The 18,056-nt window shown below is 33.4% G+C and overlaps 4 protein-coding genes and 3 non-coding genes across 7 annotated transcripts; 2 read left to right on the top strand and 5 right to left on the bottom strand.

Moving 5' to 3' along the window:
- The first annotated feature begins 117 nt into the window (after positions 1-117).
- On the top strand, positions 118-2,432 carry cyp-14A1 (CYtochrome P450 family). Its single transcript, NM_077802.5, has 7 exons — positions 118-257; positions 307-442; positions 964-1,430; positions 1,485-1,609; positions 1,657-1,916; positions 1,976-2,133; positions 2,186-2,432. Exons 1-7 carry the CDS (start codon positions 135-137, stop codon positions 2,390-2,392), a joined length of 1,476 nt encoding a protein of 491 aa, NP_510203.1. The 5' UTR covers positions 118-134; the 3' UTR covers positions 2,393-2,432.
- A 274-nt stretch (positions 2,433-2,706) lies between these two features.
- On the top strand, positions 2,707-2,790 carry K09A11.t1. Its single transcript is given in 2 exon segments — positions 2,707-2,743; positions 2,755-2,790. It is a non-coding gene; the product is annotated as a tRNA-Tyr (tRNA).
- Positions 2,791-2,883: 93 nt separating this feature from the next.
- On the bottom strand, positions 2,884-4,978 carry K09A11.1 (BED-type domain-containing protein). The gene is made up of 5 exons (NM_077801.5): positions 4,877-4,978; positions 3,808-4,826; positions 3,579-3,761; positions 3,368-3,529; positions 2,884-3,322 (listed from the first exon to the last, which is right to left on the bottom strand). Exons 1-5 carry the CDS (start codon positions 4,971-4,973, stop codon positions 2,966-2,968), a joined length of 1,818 nt encoding a protein of 605 aa, NP_510202.2. The 5' UTR covers positions 4,974-4,978; the 3' UTR covers positions 2,884-2,965.
- On the bottom strand, positions 4,770-4,790 carry 21ur-14419. Its single transcript, NR_072380.1, has one exon.
- A 1,220-nt stretch (positions 4,979-6,198) lies between the features above and the next one.
- K08H2.t1 lies at positions 6,199-6,270 on the bottom strand. Its single transcript has one exon. It is a non-coding gene; the product is annotated as a tRNA-Thr (tRNA).
- A 137-nt stretch (positions 6,271-6,407) lies between these two features.
- Positions 6,408-9,667, bottom strand: K08H2.10 (CUB domain-containing protein). Its single transcript, NM_001270288.4, has 4 exons — positions 9,586-9,667; positions 7,901-8,224; positions 6,874-7,356; positions 6,408-6,745 (listed from the first exon to the last, which is right to left on the bottom strand). Exons 2-4 carry the CDS (start codon positions 8,219-8,221, stop codon positions 6,575-6,577), a joined length of 975 nt encoding a protein of 324 aa, NP_001257217.1. The 5' UTR covers positions 8,222-8,224; positions 9,586-9,667; the 3' UTR covers positions 6,408-6,574.
- Positions 9,668-11,188: 1,521 nt separating this feature from the next.
- Positions 11,189-15,509, bottom strand: nhr-32 (Nuclear Hormone Receptor family). Its single transcript, NM_077800.8, has 9 exons — positions 15,446-15,509; positions 15,096-15,242; positions 13,850-14,004; positions 13,724-13,801; positions 13,320-13,586; positions 13,192-13,275; positions 13,047-13,138; positions 12,311-12,578; positions 11,189-11,575 (listed from the first exon to the last, which is right to left on the bottom strand). Exons 1-9 carry the CDS (start codon positions 15,495-15,497, stop codon positions 11,474-11,476), a joined length of 1,245 nt encoding a protein of 414 aa, NP_510201.2. The 5' UTR covers positions 15,498-15,509; the 3' UTR covers positions 11,189-11,473.
- Positions 15,510-18,056: the final 2,547 nt, after the last annotated feature.

Genomic DNA, 18,056 nt, shown 5'->3' with positions numbered 1-18,056 from the left:
ACCATATTGTGTCTTTTGAATGTGAAGGTTGGTCTGTCAACAATGACGCAATTGTTATCATATTAGAACGGCCTTATAAAACAATCAGGGAGAAGTTATTTGGGACAATTGGGAAATAGATTTGAGAGGTTAAAATGTCAGTCTTCATTTTAGCCTTTGTAATTTTTATTATTTTTTATGTTTTTCATTTTTACTGGAAAGTGAGTAAATATCCAAAAGGACCACTACCTCTTCCATTCATTGGTAATATTCACCAGGTTTGTCCAGTGGCATAGGGGGAAAGTTGTTCTAAATAAAATATTTCAGTTCCCTCCAGACAATGTTCAAAAGTATTTTGACGTTTTATCTAAAACCTATGGGCCATGTTTTACCATATGGATTCCATTTCCGGCAATTGTGTTGACTGATTATGAGCATATAAAAGATGCATTTGTTAATCAAGGTGTGTTTTAAATAAAATTTAAAAATAAAAATCTCAACGTTTCAATAATATAAATTTATGAAACATTATAGAATATAATTAAAAATATTTTAAAAAATACAAAAACTTGATCATTTTCCAACAAAAAAAATCAAGTTACAAAAACATATCTCTAGAGACACATTGTTTGTAGCAGTTTATTTTCAAAAAAATTGGGGTTTCTGTTAATAAACTTTGAATCAGCATAGGGAGTAGTAAAAAAGTTGTAAATTATCAACTGTTTAATTGTGGTATAATTTACAGTATTTACTCTATTTGTATTGCAAACAAAACTAATTTCCAATCGGTCCGTAGGGGTGCAAGACTGATAGAAGTTACAAGACTATAAGAGGCTGCAAGACTATTTTTCAAGCTTTGCAAAACTGACAGATTTTTCGTAGAAAGCTTTACTTTATACCGGTTAACCCATTAAAAACTACAAACTTTTCCAATATTCCATCAATTATTTAAACGCTTTAAGTATAACTGTATAAGTTCTTCAGGTGACACATTCACTTACCGAGCTCACCGTTCTCCGGAAACCCTTCTGCCAGTTCACGATCACACTGGTATTCTTGCCTCGGATGGTGACCACTGGCGACTTCAGAGAAGAACTTCCTTGAAAATCCTTCGTGACTTTGGTTTAGGGAGAAATTTGATGGAAGAACAAGTAATCCGTTCGGTTCACGAAATGCTTATTCAACTGGAAAACATTAATGATAAGAAAAACGTCGACGTTTTTTGGCCAATTCAACTTTGTGTGGGAAACGTGATCAATGAAACACTGTTCGGTTTTCATTACAAATATGAAGACTCGGAGAAATTCAAGACGTTTGTTAAAATTGTCGATAAACATCTGAGGCATCTTCAAGGAAAAATGCCACTATTGGTTTCTGCGTTTCCATGGTTGAAACATGTTCCGATAGTTGGAGATATCGGATATCACAACATTAAAAATAATATATCTTCGGTGAGTTGAATTATATTAGTTATTACTTAAGTAGAAATTGAGTGAGATTTTCAGTACCATACATTTATCGAAGAAGAAGTAGCTACGCAAGTGAAAAAATACGATGGGGAGAGTGAACCTGAAAATTTTGTCCACGCTTACATGCAACAGATGAAGCAAACGGGAAATCCTGGACTTGAGTTTGTATTTGCTTATTCTCTAAAACTAAATATAATCACTATTTCAGTATTACAAACTTGTGTGCAACAGTTCTCGATTTTTGGTTAGCTGGCATGGAGACCACATCAAATTCTCTTCGCTGGCATTTGGCATTTATGATGAAATATCCAGAAGTTCAAGATAAAGTCAGAAAAGAAATACTGGACAATGTTGGAACAGCACGTTTGCCATCAATGTCAGATAAACCAAATATGCCATATACTCAAGCAGTGATCCATGAAGTGCAGCGATGTTCTAACATGATTCCTTTCTTGGGGTCTCATCAGTGTAAGATGTTCATTTTTGGATACTGTTTTTTTTTTCAAAGTCAACTTGTGCATTTTCAGGCAAAGAGGAAACTGAAATTCACGGAAACAGAGTTCCAGCTGGTTCATTAGTTTTTGCGCAATTGTGGTCAGTGATGAGAAATGACACAGTGTTTGAAGATCCAGAAACATTCAATCCAAGCCGCTACTTACAATCCGATGGGAAAACGTTTGATAAGGTAGAGCATGAATTAGGAAATTGAATTTTAAAAAATGTGTCTTGTATTTCAGGCTGTTCTTGAAAAAACGATCCCCTTTAGTATTGGAAAAAGAAACTGTGTTGGAGAAGGGCTTGCAAGAATGGAACTATTCCTGATTTTCAGTGCACTAATTCAGAAGTATGAGTTTGTTGCCACTTCTAATATTGACTTGACTCCAGATTGGGGAGTTGTTTTAACCGCTAAACCTTACACTTGTAATATTATTCCTCAATTTTAAACTACTGATCTTTGTTTTTGAATAAAAATGAACAATGTATAATATATGTAGTTTTAAAGATGAATTTCAATAAGCTTTTTCTTGTACAGTGGTGCATTTATTAAACCATTTTCACAATATTCAATTTATCTAACTAGAAAATAGCCACTGCTCTTTTCTAGTCAGCAAGCACATGAAAGCCGCCGGCACTTTTCACGCTTCTTCTCTCCGCTCTATCTTTCATGCTTCTCCGCACGAAAGCAAAAGAGAGAGAGAGAGAGAGAGTGGGAGAAGGGGCAAGAACTTTTACGCAGAGCGTGTTGCATGTTCACATGCCGTCGATAGCTCAGTTGGTAGAGCGGAGGACTGTAGAGTCAGCGGGTATCCTTAGGTCACTGGTTCGAATCCGGTTCGACGGATTTCTTTTTTGATTTTTTCGATTTATTTTTTCATGGTATTTTCCAACGCTAGTTTTTATTGCCCTATCGTTTAAAGACACAAAATTTGCAACAAAAAGTATAAAGATTTTTATTGGAAAACAAAAAAAAATCAGAAATTTTCAGTAACAAATAAATAAAATCATTAGATCAATAATTAGTCATGTAGGTCCCGCTCTGTTTCAAATTCAAGATCAGTCATTGAAGAAATATTTTTGTTCAAAAAAATGAGCATTTTCAAATTTTCATCAGACAAAGTATTTCTGTACTCATCCATAGTCGCTCGATCTGTTGAAAATAGTTTCTCGGCTGCACTAGATCCCGTCGGACAAATTATAAAACGTCGAGCGAATTTGGCAAGTCTTGGATAAGAAGCTTTTGTCACATCGTTTAGCCAGAAATCTCTAGGCGTTACATCTTCAACGGCTGTTGAGAGATATCGAGTCACTTCCATTCTCACGGTCAATTTTTCACCAGTTAATGCGTTATGTTTGCCGCGAGATTTAATTTTTTCCTGCAATTTATTTGTTAACTTAACTATGTTTTGAGTTTTAAATACCTGTATATAAGCGTCAAAATCAAGTTTCTGAGATTTTGGAGCTGGTCCACACAATTCTGAAGAAATCTCTTCAAATGTTCTGTTTTTGTAATCCATCGTTTCAAATTCAGTTTCAATGGCCTTTATCAAATTGGAAGTGTCACTGTCGTTTGTATATAAATCCTGAAATATACAACTTAACAAATCTTGTTCTCATATTTTAAAGTTATACCTTATATCGCGGATCAAGTAGAGTGGAAAATTTCAAGTACTGGCAAGATGTGTATTTGTGCAGCTCTCTTTCCATGTGTTCTTTAACTGCCAAAAATGCTTCCGGCTGATTTTGTGTTGATTCGTATGCTTTCACAAGATAATCACAGTATGGAATGATCACTGAAGCAGACGACTCTTTTGACTGGAAAAAAAACATAGAGGGGTAATGATGATAGTAGCAAATTTACCTCTGATAATTTAGAAAACTTGCTAAGTGGTGCCAGAATTTCCACGACATCTCTCATAAGGTCCCAATCGCTCGATTGCAGTTTTTGAAGTTCTTCAATCACTTGTTGGCATTCTATGACCCTCCCAAAGAATTCTTGCAAGAAACACCAACATTCGTCTGAGCAATGATTGAGGCACAAATTTGGAATTTCCATTAAACTTTGGATTTTCTCTGATGTTTGCCAGGTGACAGAACTGTTTTTCAAATTTTTGACAAGTAGCTTGCAGTTCAACAAAACTCTGTTTATTTGTCCAATTTTTGATTTTGCCTCACAAGCTGCCAAATGTAGCTGTTGATTGAAGCAATTAACTGAAGAAATTTTCAAATGGTCACATGCATTTTCTACAATTGAATTGTAATCTCTGCAGACAACTTCTACTTTTCCATTTAAATTGAACCGGGCCATCAGGTTATCAAGTTCAGCAGCAACATAGACTCCGTTGTGTACGTCCTTTTGATAGTTGATAACTCCAATTGTACGACGAACTACTTTCTCGTTTTTCAAAAAGTTTCCAGTAACTCCAATCATCTCCTGTATCGAACCTTTGTCGGACCAAATGTCAACAGAGAGAACAACGTGCTCAGCCAAATTCAATTCCATTCTTAGTTGGTCTTCGTACTCTTGATACAATTTTGGCAACTCGTATGATATCATTGATGAGGGACTTTTCAACTCATAATCCGGACATACACTTGTCATAAATCGCTTGAATCCTGCTCGATCAGTCGTCGTCATTGGCATTGAATCCATGCAAATCATTTCCATAATAGACTTGGTGATATTGTTATCATTATACAGTTTCATGAATTCTGGTTCAAAAAATGATTGCATTGTGAAATCTTCAGTCTTCATATTGTTACTTTGAAAACTGAATTCCGAAGAATCCTCCTGAGCTATCATAACTGGTGGCTCTTCTTGAAGAACATATTCTTTTGGGTGAACTCGCGTCAAATGACTGATAAGGTTATGTGTTGAACCTGGAACAATGTTTATTAAAAACACTATTTTAAACAAAGAAAATTTATACCTCTACTCCCTCTCGCCAAAATTTTGTTGCATAAATTGCATTTGTTGCGGCCATCTTGAAGTTTCAGAAAATAGTCCCACACTCGTGATTTTACCATGTCCTGTAAGACCAATAATATTTCAATAAAAAATGAGGTACAATGTCATTTGATGGGTCCAAAAACACGAAATTTGGGCTCACATCGAATGAAAATGACAAACCACTAAAATATATAAAATAAGAGAGAAGAAAATAAAGAAAAAAATATTGTAAAAATGCGAAACATTTTAAATTAGAAATTCTATTTCCGGGCACATTAAAATTTTGACTAGATTTCCTATATCTGCTATTCAAAAATTTTATATTCAAAAATTTTTTGAACAATTATATAAGAAAGAAAAAAATGTCGACCGACTAATATAAATTCAATACGAATAAAGAGTGGAGAACAAATGGAGACGACAGACTCAAAAGATGTGTGCGGCAGATGGGATACTCGGCACATCGGCGTATGTATGCCGACAGCCACAATGTCTGTGCACTCCACCATTGCATTAGTCTCTCCTGTTACTATTACCAACTAGCATGACACAGTTCGCCAATCGCCCCAAAGACTGTGACATCTATAGGGAATAAATAAACATCATACAAATTATGAAAAATAATTTTTTTTTCAGAAAACAAAAAATCGTGTAGACAATATTCTACAAACATTCAGAACTGTAAACGAAAAAGTAAAAAACTGGGAGGTCTGAAACAGAAACCATGTCTTTGGTGTCTAATTGATATTTTTGGGCACAACAATTTTGCACAATAATTTGTGCAGAAAAAGGATACTATAAGTCAGTGTGCCAAGTATTTTCCAGAATAGAGATGCTGAAGTAGTAGAAAATAATTCGAGAAAACGAAAAACGAATGTGGTCTATTGCGGACGGATACTCCAAAAACGGCATCAGAAACAAACCATGAATACCCAATTAAACAACACCAACAGGTATGCGCTAAATAATCATTTATCTTTCTATATCTACTTGTATTTTATATTTATACCAGCCGTGGACCGCACCTACGGCGCGGCCCCCGACTATTTGAGAAAGCACATTAGATATACGGTGTCTCTCGCGGACCTCGATCGATGTCTGCTGCGCACTTAGCATAAGGTTTCCCAAAATTTCGTTGCTCTGATCAAAGATCAAACTACATAGGGACAGAAGGACACGCGCTTTATATATAGTAAATGATTTTTTACATTTCTTTTCATTTCATATGCAGAATGTGACGGGTTATAAGAGAATTTTTTTCAGAACACCGATTTTGAGTTAAAAGTCAACAAAAAATTTCGGTGCCTCATGCTGGAATCGAACCAGCGACCTTCTGTTTACTAGACAGACGCTCTGCCACTGAGCCAATGAGGCGGTTGTACGGAAAGCCTGGCATGACTTTGAAGCGTGTTTTATTTCTAATACAACTGTATGATCTTTTGTATAGTTGAATGTAGGCCTTGACTGTAAAATTCATGTTTGTTAAAACGCTCCGAAAGAAACCAAGAAACTGCACAATTTTTTTAGTGTTCATTATTTCAAGTAAAATATTCATTGCAAGTCATGGTAATGGATTGAATCTTTCTACCTTGGAAATGGGAGAAAAAATATGCTAAAGCAAAGTCAATACCCGTTGGAGCATTGAAATCTAAATAAAACAAGTTATCAGTGTAAATTATTATAACAACAGAAGCAGTAATACAAATGTATAAATCCATGGTATATTTGCATTACCTTCGATGTTCTTGGAGTCGTTGTTTTTCTTGTAGCTTTCAATTTTGATTTTGTGATCAGCTTCCCCATTTATTTCAATCATTCTTTCTTGTTGTCTTGGTATTCGGCGAAATCTCTGAAATATTTTAAGTACAATTGTATGTTTTATTTTCTCCTGTATTCCAGTAGAGCAATAAGTTTCAAAAAAGTAAGAAGCACCGAGATGCGAAACATTTTTTATGATGTGGTCTTTTTTCAACTAACCTGTACAGTTACTACTTCTTCTTCGCTTTCATCTTCAACATTTTCAGAGTCACTATATTCATTTTCATTATATTCCAATTTTTCTTCCTCCGAAAGATCCACATATTCTCCATTAACAAAATTTTTTCGAACACTTCGAGAATGAATTCGACGTTCTGTATCCTCAAACTCAATGTCTTCCTTTTTATCCGTAACAAGGGGAAGTTTGCCAATGACATCAGACATTATTTTTTCATCATCCGAAGTGAATATATCATCCATGACGTTTTCTACTAGTTCTTCGTCATCCGAATATGCATCAAAATCAATTTCATTTTCCAAGTTGTATAATTGTTTTCCGTCGAAGATCACAAATATTTCATCGTAAGTGTCTTTCGATACAAAAAAGACCTGCTCTTGCTGGAAATTGTCGGGAAGTTCGAACGCACTAAACATACATCGGAAGGTGTAGTTGTCAAGTTTTTCCACAACGCCAGTCAGATTCTAGAAATACATTTGTCTCAAGTTGCAAGGGAATTTTATATAATTCATTAATAAGAAAATCCAAAGTGAATGACTGGTTACGATACATTTGTTGGAGCTTTCTCAAACTGAGCCAACCGATATTTTGATAATAATGTTCGGTAAAGCTGCACTAAAATTATATTTTGAAAAAAACTTAAATGCTATTGTTTGTACTGTGACATCATAAGTTAATTGTAGTCTTATTTCTGTAGAAGTGTAAATAAATATTTTCGAAAATAAATGATTTGAGAATTTTCTCAATCAAATCAATGAAAATAGTATCTGTATTGTTTTAAGTTATGATCTACCATACTTATTTTCGGACATCTTCGCGACGGGGTACTAATTGGCAATTAAAAAATTCAAAAAATCAAGTTGTACGCAGAAATTTAATAGAATCGTTAATTATTTCAAAATAATAGAAAAATTGAATGGTTTTGTTTTAGGTGAGGTTCAAAATGGAAGAGTGAAAAAAAAGATGAAGTTATTCAAAAATTAAAATTAATTAAAAAAAAAAACTAACCCTATCAGAAATTTGCACTAACTCGCCAAGTTCGGTATGCCCGCTTACACGTTTTCCCTGGTGTGGTAGACAAATGAAATACTCCGTGATATCCTCCGGTAGCCGATTAACTGGAAATGCAGCGTAACCGTTAGAGTCGGTGAAATTGCGTAGATAGAGATGCAAGTTTCCCGTAGCGTCAAAATAGAAGAGTGTCGTGCAAGAAGTATTCGGATCGCAATCAGGTGGTTCACCAAAACATGTATCTTCATGGGAACAATCGATTAATGAATAGCTCAACGTGACGGATGAAAACAAAAAGTAGAGGTGGCGAACAATCATTTTCTGAAACATTGAATTAAATTTTAGGAATTTTTGGCAGCTGGTGGAAGGCAGATGGAGAAGACGACACGATACAAAAAATATTTTTGGATACTGACGTTAGTGATAAATGTGTTTGAGGAATATTATACAGGTCGCAAACCATATTGGGGTTATATGAATTGGCGTTTTCATTACATGTAATTAGAAACACCTAAGGCAACAGCTAGCCAACATTTATGTTACTATTGCGTTATTCCATAAAGGTCAGCTGTTGAAGGGCATTGAAGGATGGGGGGGGGGGGGGGGGCTGGCAAAGTGATTCCCGTAATACAAAAAAAAAATACTGATCACTTTATGATATCAAAATGGAAACTTAGAAATTTTTCAATCAAAGAAGAAATTGAAATTTAGTTTAAAAGTATAAGTATTTTTAAGATTGAAAACCATTGTATACAACTCTTTTGGCAACTTGGTAAACACTTACATTGTTTAACAAATTGAGAACGTTGACTTGCGTATGTTTTTCTCAAAAAGGATAGTTAATTAAGAATTAAAAAAAAGCTTTAGTTCTAAAGTCGGAAAAAACGATCACCATGTTAATAATCCGATTTTCATAATATGACCTTTTTTAATAAGAAATTTTGTTTTACAATTATTTAAATAATCCTCGTGGATTCGAATTCTGAAGTTTTTTTCGCTACTAGTAGCTACTAATTTTCTCCATTAGTCTAGATTAAACATTCTACAAGTATTAGCCTAGCATTGTTAGCCAGAATGAAACGGAAAAAGTGTGATTCATTTTTTGTTCAGAAAAAAAAAGTGATCCGTTTATCGGAACCGTTTCTTATTCTTATAAGTGCACCTGTTTTTGCGATATTAAAGTTTTCAGTTTCCGGTTGGAGATTTCTAGAAATACATTTTATGTGTCATAAAATAGATTTGAAAAATGACGCATCGTTTTACAGCCTGTAGGAAACAATGGATCTGCAGCATCGTTTTCAGCCCCGAGCGAATTTTTTTTTTCAACGATAAGCCGTGTAAACATTCAAAAAAATATCAGGATTCAGAAAGATATATTGGGTTTAGACTAAACCTTGTGCAATAATATTATCAAGATATGAAGTCACTGAAACTACAAAATTCAAAAACAAATGTTTGGAAAAGCTTTGAAAACAAAATGTGTAACTTATAACAAAAAAAAGTTTTTAAAGAAGTGACAATAGTAGTTTTGATCAAAAGTGTAACTTTCATCACCATAACTTACGGTTTTCTTATTTTTTAAATTAGTTATCTCAAGCAATAATGTAAAATTTGCGTGCTTATCAATATCTTTGATATCTCACCTAAAAAAATAAGTGTGAAAAAGATCTATTTTCACTTACCCCAGTCAAGGTACAATGTCCCTATTCACCAGAAATCGGTTGCGGAACAAGCTGTCTCGGTGGGTATTATCGGAGGTAAATTGACCAGAATGATGGTTTATCAGATAAAATTATCTTTTTTATCACTTGAAGAAACGATTTCGTGCACCATAAAATGGGCAAAAAGGGCAATCAAAAAAACGATAAGTCAAAAGATAGATTTGATGATGATTGGCAGTTCACCAGACACCCGGCTCTTAAAAAAGTTTTTTGTAGTGAGAAACTTGGTTTATCGAATAAAACTATAATTGAACAGTACTTCACTTCACTGAGGTTTAAATAAAAATTAAAAGAGGTAGAGATTTATGAAGAATCAGATGAAAATTGGAAACTGAAAAAAAATCTTTAAAAAACGGTGCAAGTTTTAAAGTGACCTAGAACTGAGAAAAAAAATTTAATGAGACAAAAATATGATTACAACCTTATTTTTTCAACTTAATCGTTATCAATGGTTGTATTCTGAGTTTCTTATCTTAAAAGTGAAAATTTTGATTTACTTCTTTATATGTATGCCCATAATTTTTGCAATGTATCTAATTGAATGTTTTAATGATTAGTTAGTATGAATTGAGCTACCAAAACTTTATTAGTTTTCGAAAAACTTTCAAATCATATAAATGCACATATATATATTCTCAACAACTTATCGCTATATTACAAAAAGATGTCCCGTATTTGCTCTAATTGTTTATATTCATTAAGTTCATTTAATTAAGTAAATCAAAACTAATTATTTTATTGACTGTAACTAAATTCCAAAAGTCACAAAAAAAAATCGTAAAATGTCTTTTTTTTAAGAAAGAGTAAGTTAGAGAAGTATTTTGAAACCACTTCACTTGTGCTCAAATAACCAAATCTTTTTCGAAAATGGGGTTAAATTTTAGGGTACTTGTGTATTACATGCCCTCATTTTAATAGTAATTTTTTAAGCCATGAAAAATGAAAACGTGAACCACAATTTGTATTTTTAGGCTTAGGAAATAACATTTTCTAAGCCTAAAGAGGAATAATGTATATCACGTTTATTTTAATTGGAGAAATTAATGACAATTTAATTTAATTTGAAAATGAGGGCATGTAATACACAAGTACCAATTTTAGGTTTTCTCCATATTTTTCATGAACTTCGCATATTACCAAAAATAAATTTTTAATTTCAAAAAATCAAGTTTATTTAAACCGTTCTATAATGATATGTTTGACCTTTTTTATTACTGAAAGTTTAATTAAATTAAATCTCAATTGGCGCTTTTTTATTTGTACTAAGCTTGGTAAAGTTGCGTTAAACGTTTAATGAAAAAAATTTAATCAATGGATTTATGGCTACAAGTTTCTAATAAACTCATTTGTTTTCAAATGGTACTTATTTTAGTAATTTAAAGTGTTGAAAATTTTGAGTTAAAACACTTTAACCGGCATTGTATGCAAAGCAACAACAAAATGTTTTTTTTTGAGACCCAAAAACTCACATCCTAATTAATCAGTGCACTCAAGTTTTTAATAGCTAACATTTACCAGAACTTGCTCAATAAAAAAGTTTCAGAACAACAGTACAACTGTGACATCTGATCAATATTTTTATTTCCGTATTTGATTTTTTTTAACAGTAATGTACAACAAAGGACCATGACTATGGCATGTATTTGAAAGAAATGGAATAAATTGACTTGTTTGATTTCAGGTGGTTGAAAGAATAGAAAAATATCAGCAAGAATTGACAAGAATTTGATTCGATGGTGTAAAAAGTCACAACAATTTTTATGAATTTTGAATAATAGGACGGGGGTTTAGAGCTCGGTCTGGCGGGGACTCCAAACAGGAAAATTTAAATTTAAAGAAACAAGATGAATCAGACTCCGCTGAGAACATCGTCCATAAATTGATTCCAATCACTCATTTTCCCGAAAGAAGGAATTAACCGCACAATTTCGTACATTGTCTTGTGATGAGTCTGCAAAATAAAAAATTCCATGAAGAAACTAAAAAAAAAAACACATTTCAGTTGCATATATTTAGTCATCATTGAATAAAGACAATGTCCCTAGAGGGGTCGGAGCAAAACTTTATGTGCTCATCTTGGGCTTTATGTGGGTAATGTAGTAAAATTGTTTGATTTGATATATGATTTCTTTTTTTAATTTAGTGTAATTTAGCATTGGTTAATTTTTCAAGGCGTTATTGAATCGACTGGGAACATGGAAATATTTAATTACCGTATTTCCTCTATTAGTCTTGCATGCAAGACTAATTTTCAATCGAACCGCAGGGGTGCAAGACTAATAGAAACTGCAATACTATTAGAGGCTGCAAGACTAATTTTCAATTGCCTTATAACATTGGAAAGTTGACCAATTCTCGTCAAAACTTGTCTTGAAACCGTCTAAGTAGTACAAAATATTTACTTTTCAATGATTTTATCAATTATTTGAACACCTTCATGTTTAATGTAACCAAAAAATGACGAATTTGTTGAAGTTTCTACGAATTATTGCTGGTCAGACAATACGATTGGCCCGCAGTGGTGCAAGACTAATAGGGGTGCCAGACTAATAGAGGCTGCAAGACTGATAGAGGAAATACGGTAATTACAACTATGGTTTTTTTAACTTGAAAGATAGCTGACCGTGTAGATTTTTTTTTTAGACTTATGCTGGCAACTTTTCCTATTTATCTCTAAAAAGCTCACTGTAAACGATGGAAGCAACAGAAGTATAAACTTGATCCGAGCTTCAATATCATCAACTCCTTCAGATATTAAATACTGTTGCAATTCTTTCATAGCGACGTTGCATGCTTCGGCAGATAACGCTTTTGCCATTTCAGATAGCTGTACGTTTCCAGGATTCCAAAACATAATTCTTCGTATCGTCATAATCTCTCCATATAACATGTTCTGACTGCCAATCGGCAGTACCAGCTCATTGATTAGAGCACGCATGGGTTCGCCGAACATTCTGTAAAAAAAGTATTGTAATTAATGTTGGCTGTAAAATGAGAACTTTTATTAACAAGACCTGAATGTTAAATTTGGCAACTGTAAGCTGAGGAACTATGTATAATATGAATTAAATGGGATTGGAATTGGCTAAACCATTTCATATATTCATCAATTTGAAAAAACAATTTTGAGACGAAAAAGACATCTAGCCAATTCAAATAAGAATTATGCAAGTTTTGTAGCTCATTAAACCAAGTTGCTTAGAAAATGTATTTATCAAAAACTATATTTTGAAAAAAAATGCGTGCAAACAGGCTGAAAAAATATCTGATACTTTGTTGCAACTGTTGCAATTGCAATGAGAGCATTAACATAGCTGGACTAGATGAAGTTTGATTGAATGAAAAGTTCATTTGAAAATTTCATCTATCAAATATGAAAGTTAAATTCCCAAACGATTTTCACAAGTTAAAAAAAAACTTACATATCTCTCATTTGATTTTCATCCACAACATCACTTCCTTTAAAATTAATCGGTACACCGGGAACAATATAATTGTTGTTGACCAATACTAACTAAAAATAAAAACATTTTTACTCAGTTATGTACATCTTCAGTTTCAACTAACCCGATCTCGAAAGCCAAGTTCATAAGTGTGATAAACATTGTCTAACAGCATGTATTTGAGCGCAAATGCTCGTAGAAGTTTTGTCTGGAATTTAAATTGTACATAATTAGAGAAACATGTGTGTATACCTTATCATTGTGATCACAAAGCATCCGAAACTCGGGTAACTTTTCAACCCATTCGAACATTAAAACCATTTGGGCTTGAAATATTGTCGTGAAGTCTTCTGACGTGGCAGGGTGACGTAACGTCATTTCCTGCTCGGATAATATTTCTTCTAGACTTCCACAAAGCATTGCTCGCCTTCGCCGCTTTTGTTCCATAAAATCGTATACTTGTCTGACTATCAGGGAGCTATCGCTAGGTGGTGACGGAGGAATTGCTGGTGTGAAATCCTAAAGAAACGTTTATAATAGATGTTAAATTTGAAGAAATCAAGAAATTAATTTATATATCAAGGATAACTTCAATTAGGTAAAAGAATAAACTTCGGTCTCTTATCATATATAAACCATAACAAAAAACAACTCACTGCTAAATTTATATTCAATGGTGTGAACGCGGAGCCAGGAGAGGTCATATCACTGCTGAGCTCATAGCTTGGAGACGTCTAAAACACTTTCTGTTTTTTAAAATAATTGCAAAAGGAAGATCATACCCGTGTTCCGCCTAATCGAAGATCATAATCGGGGTCATTTTGATCGAACGATCCATTGGAGGTATGCACTTCTCGTTTTGGTTGAACTGCTTTTTTATCCATCCCAACCGCGTAACACTTGGCTAATCTGCAAGCTCGGCAAGCACAACGAGCATCTGGAAAACATTAATGTTTAAAAACAAGCCATTCGTAATTTTTCCAATAAAAAAAGTGAGTTTAAATAAACTTCCAATCATATTGCTTTGATTGAAACTATCATAAGATTGAAGCTATAGCTCATTTCCATGGCAACAAAACACGAGTGATGCGAGAGTGTCTTTCACTTCGGGTGTTGCTATATTGGGTTTTGAAGCAACACGTTTATTTTTGTTGGCAACATTGTTTTACCTAGAATACCGAAAACTAGTTCAATGCAAAAATTTTAAGAAACATTGAGTTTTCATCTTTGTAATTCTAAGTTAAAGTGATACCATTAGGGCAAATGCTTAAAATAACCTTCTTATTGCAAAAATTTTAAATACCACAAAGTAACTGTTAGAAGAATAGTTTGAATTGTTTTATTAACATTAAAAATGAAAAATCATTTAGGTTTTACCGATTTTAAGTTTTTATTTTGCCGAAAACGTTTTATGGTCGAGTTATCATTCTTAACCATGTGTTTAAACACTCCAGGTTTTTAAAATTAAGCATTTTTCGAAAGTCAAAAGTTATCAAAATAATTGCCAAATCACCAAAAACTTTAGGTGAAATTTTAAACAATCAAAATACATTTATGTTAATTTTTCAAAAATGTTACCTCATAAATTTACCTAAAAAACGCAACTTATCCAATTTTTGAAATGACTCGCGGGGTTTTTCCTAGTTTTACTAGTTTGGTTCACATCTAACACAAATGTTCCTGCTATTTCAGAATATCGAAAGTCATTTCAAATTTTGGATGAATTAATTTTATTACTGCCTTTTTTTTTTAATTAGTTGAAATAATCTCTAAAATCTTTATTTTTAAAAAAAGTGTAGTGAATTTTCTGCAGTTTTTATTCGTACTTCAAGGAATGGAAAAAAAGTCAATTGAAACTAACTGAAACAGTCAGCGATCTGATAAAACATTTTGTGTTTATGTGTAGAAGAGAGTTTTGCACGTAACAACAATCTTGACCTTATTCATGACAGGCCTGTTATCACAACTATTCGGAATTCGTTTTTTTTTTCAATTTTTGAAATTTAGAAGATTTGAAAAAATACTCACTTTTATCAACAGGACATCGACCCCCTCTTCGGCATGTGAAACTCATGTTGAAAGTGACCGCTCGTCGAAAGAACGCGTTGCAACCTCGACACGATCGAACACCGTAATGAAACCCGTCCGCCGCGTCGCCACACACCACGCATTGTTCTAAAAAGTTTTATGCTTAGTCATTCGGACATAAAATTTTTATTTTGAGTTTTTTTAATTGATTATTTCAGTTAAAGGCTATTGTTTTTTATGGAAGCTTCTTTCAGTTTTAAGTTTGAGCGTTAATCGGAACAAGTATAAAATTATATATTGTTTCTTATTAGCCAATTAGAAAACGAAAAAAAAATCAAAACTTTGAATACCTGTATGGCTCAATATTTCAATGTGTGAAGGATTGAGCTTCGTTGCATACATCAAATGCCTTCTCTGGAAAATTACATTTTTTGAAATTTTTATGTGGATAAAATTTCACAACTTTCAATGAAGAAGAACATTCGTTCTAAAGAAAAGGTTGCAATAAAAATCGGTATTGATATTATGAGCTCATCCAGGTCATAATCCATAGTAATTAGACTTAATTTAAAATTACGTAAACATAATTCCCCTCGGGGCACATGAATTCATCTGGTCTCCTTTTCACAACAGTTGGTGGTCGGCGAAAAGGTGCCCCTTCTTTCGTGTACAAATGATGGACCACACAAGAGCCGGAGAGTGACAGACGTGAAACGGTGCAGTGGCAGAGTAGAAAAGAGAGAAAATAGACTGCACGTGCTATTGACAGGACAAGCAAACCGGACTAAAGAGAGGCAGAGAATGAATGTTGGGGACGAGACAACGAAGGGCAAGAAAAGGAAGAAGTACGCGAACGATAAAACGTGAGGAGAAATGAGGTCCATTCGTGGTAAGATGAATAGGACAAATCTGGTACTCTAGGAATATGTGTGACCTCAATGCGAGAAATCATGTCGCGATCTTTGATTCTTTGCGGTCTCGATTATATCGCCAAATTTGAGTGCCCTAAAGTAAAAAATGATGGTAATCTAAAGGTTTTTGCCGACTTACTACCTACCTACAGCATGCTAATAAAACTTTAAATTGTCTATTGAATACAAGAAATGAGGAATCTCAGTAACTTAGAATGCTTCAAACTGGCGGCATTTCCCAGAAAAGCTTAAGCAAAGGTTGATACAAAATTTGTTCAGGAAATGATATATTCCTGCTAAAACCTGATACAAGTTCAATTAACGTTTGTATACCTTTAGCAAAAATCATTTAAACCGTTAAACGTTGAACAATGCATGGGAATTTGCTCCCAATCACCCTAACAATAGTGTAAGAAAGGGCACAGGAAAATTGTTATACGGTGTCTCAGAAAGTTTTAACTTTGTTGGGGCCATAAACTCTCACAACATTTTGTTCCAAAAAACTTAAAACTACTGAAAACCAACATGCCTCGTTACTTTATATGTATGTTCTAATATTAATACCTAGATACATATGACAATTTACTAAATTGGAAAATGTTTTACAAAAATTTACAAGAACTGTTTTAATGATGGATATGAAAATTTTGAATTCATCAAAACTAACAATTATAACAATTATTCAAGCAACAAAATTCGAATTGCAATTCAAAAGACATGTTTTAATCGACTTAAATATTATATCAATTGGCACTAAACGTGTGTTTCAGTTGATTCGCTACATGTATTGGTATTTTCTTTTGTTTTTCCAAAATTCACAGAAAATCAGTGGATATTCTAATAAAATGCAAAATCTATTTAAATTATCGTTTTTCCTCAAAAAAAAAACACTAAATTTACACCAAAGATCATCAGTAGAGAATACTATTTTCCCATACTTATCCTCCGCCTACAAACATACACACACACACACACGTGTTTTCCCATTTCTCGCAACGAATGACCAAAAACTGATACAACCTCTCCGTCTCTGAAACAACAAAGAAAAACCAAAAAGCGAAACTATCATCTCACATTATAATACAAACACCAGCCTACCTACAATGTTGCGTTGCACGCTCCCACCCGCTTCTCCCGCTCCCTCTCGCCCTCCTTTTCCACTTTATTCGCATCACTTTTTTATCGCTACGCAATTTCTTGACTTGTAAACAAAACCTATTGGAAACCACCAGTGTGCCTCTTGGATTGAAATTTGGAAGTGGAAAGAGAATGAAATAAGAAGATGAAATAAGAAAAAGGCGCGAACTGTTACAGAAAAACCGGAAACCTCAACTAATTCAATTTCATGTATAATATATTGAAAGTTAATATTTTTAAAAAACTGAAATGTAAATTTGTGAAACTAGTAAGCGTACTACAAAATGTTCAGCGTGTTCAAGATTATTATTTTTGAAGAATAAACAACCATGTCGGAAAACGACATACCCCAACTCGCACAAATTTGAAACACAAGGTACTCGGTTATATTTATCAAGATTAAAACTCGTAAAGCTATCAATTTTTTGAGTGTATTGAAATAATTTCGCTATTGACACGTACAACAATAAGGATAATTTATTTGTCAAAGACCAGAAACGATTTTTTTGTCTAACTTTTATTGTATTTGTCGCACATATAAAACGCTGTCATTAATTTTTTCTTACCGCTGATTGGTAGCCATAATTTCAATGAGCGCAAAGTAGGAGACACCAACAAGATACTAAATTAAGAAAGTAAGTTCTGTTGTATGCGTTACTGCAATCTTAAATTTTTTATAAAATATGGGTATGATATAATAAAAGTGGTTTCCTCACAGATCTTCAAGTTTTACATTACAATTGGAGTATCCGAGAAATACTTTTTATGATCAACTTCCTCAATTTTCATCGGAATCTCAAAAAAAACGTCATATGTTGCCTTTCTTCTTTTTTTTTAAGGTACCCAATCGTAATATCACTATCATACCAAAAAGATCATCACGTTCAATTCCCTGCTTCAATTGCAACAAACT

This window comes from Caenorhabditis elegans, chromosome X (genome assembly GCF_000002985.6).
Source record: "Caenorhabditis elegans chromosome X".
Lineage (NCBI taxonomy): Eukaryota > Metazoa > Nematoda > Chromadorea > Rhabditida > Rhabditidae > Caenorhabditis > Caenorhabditis elegans.
The sequence above is the reverse complement of the archived record's forward strand: the minus strand, read 5'-3'. Positions and strand labels throughout refer to the sequence as shown.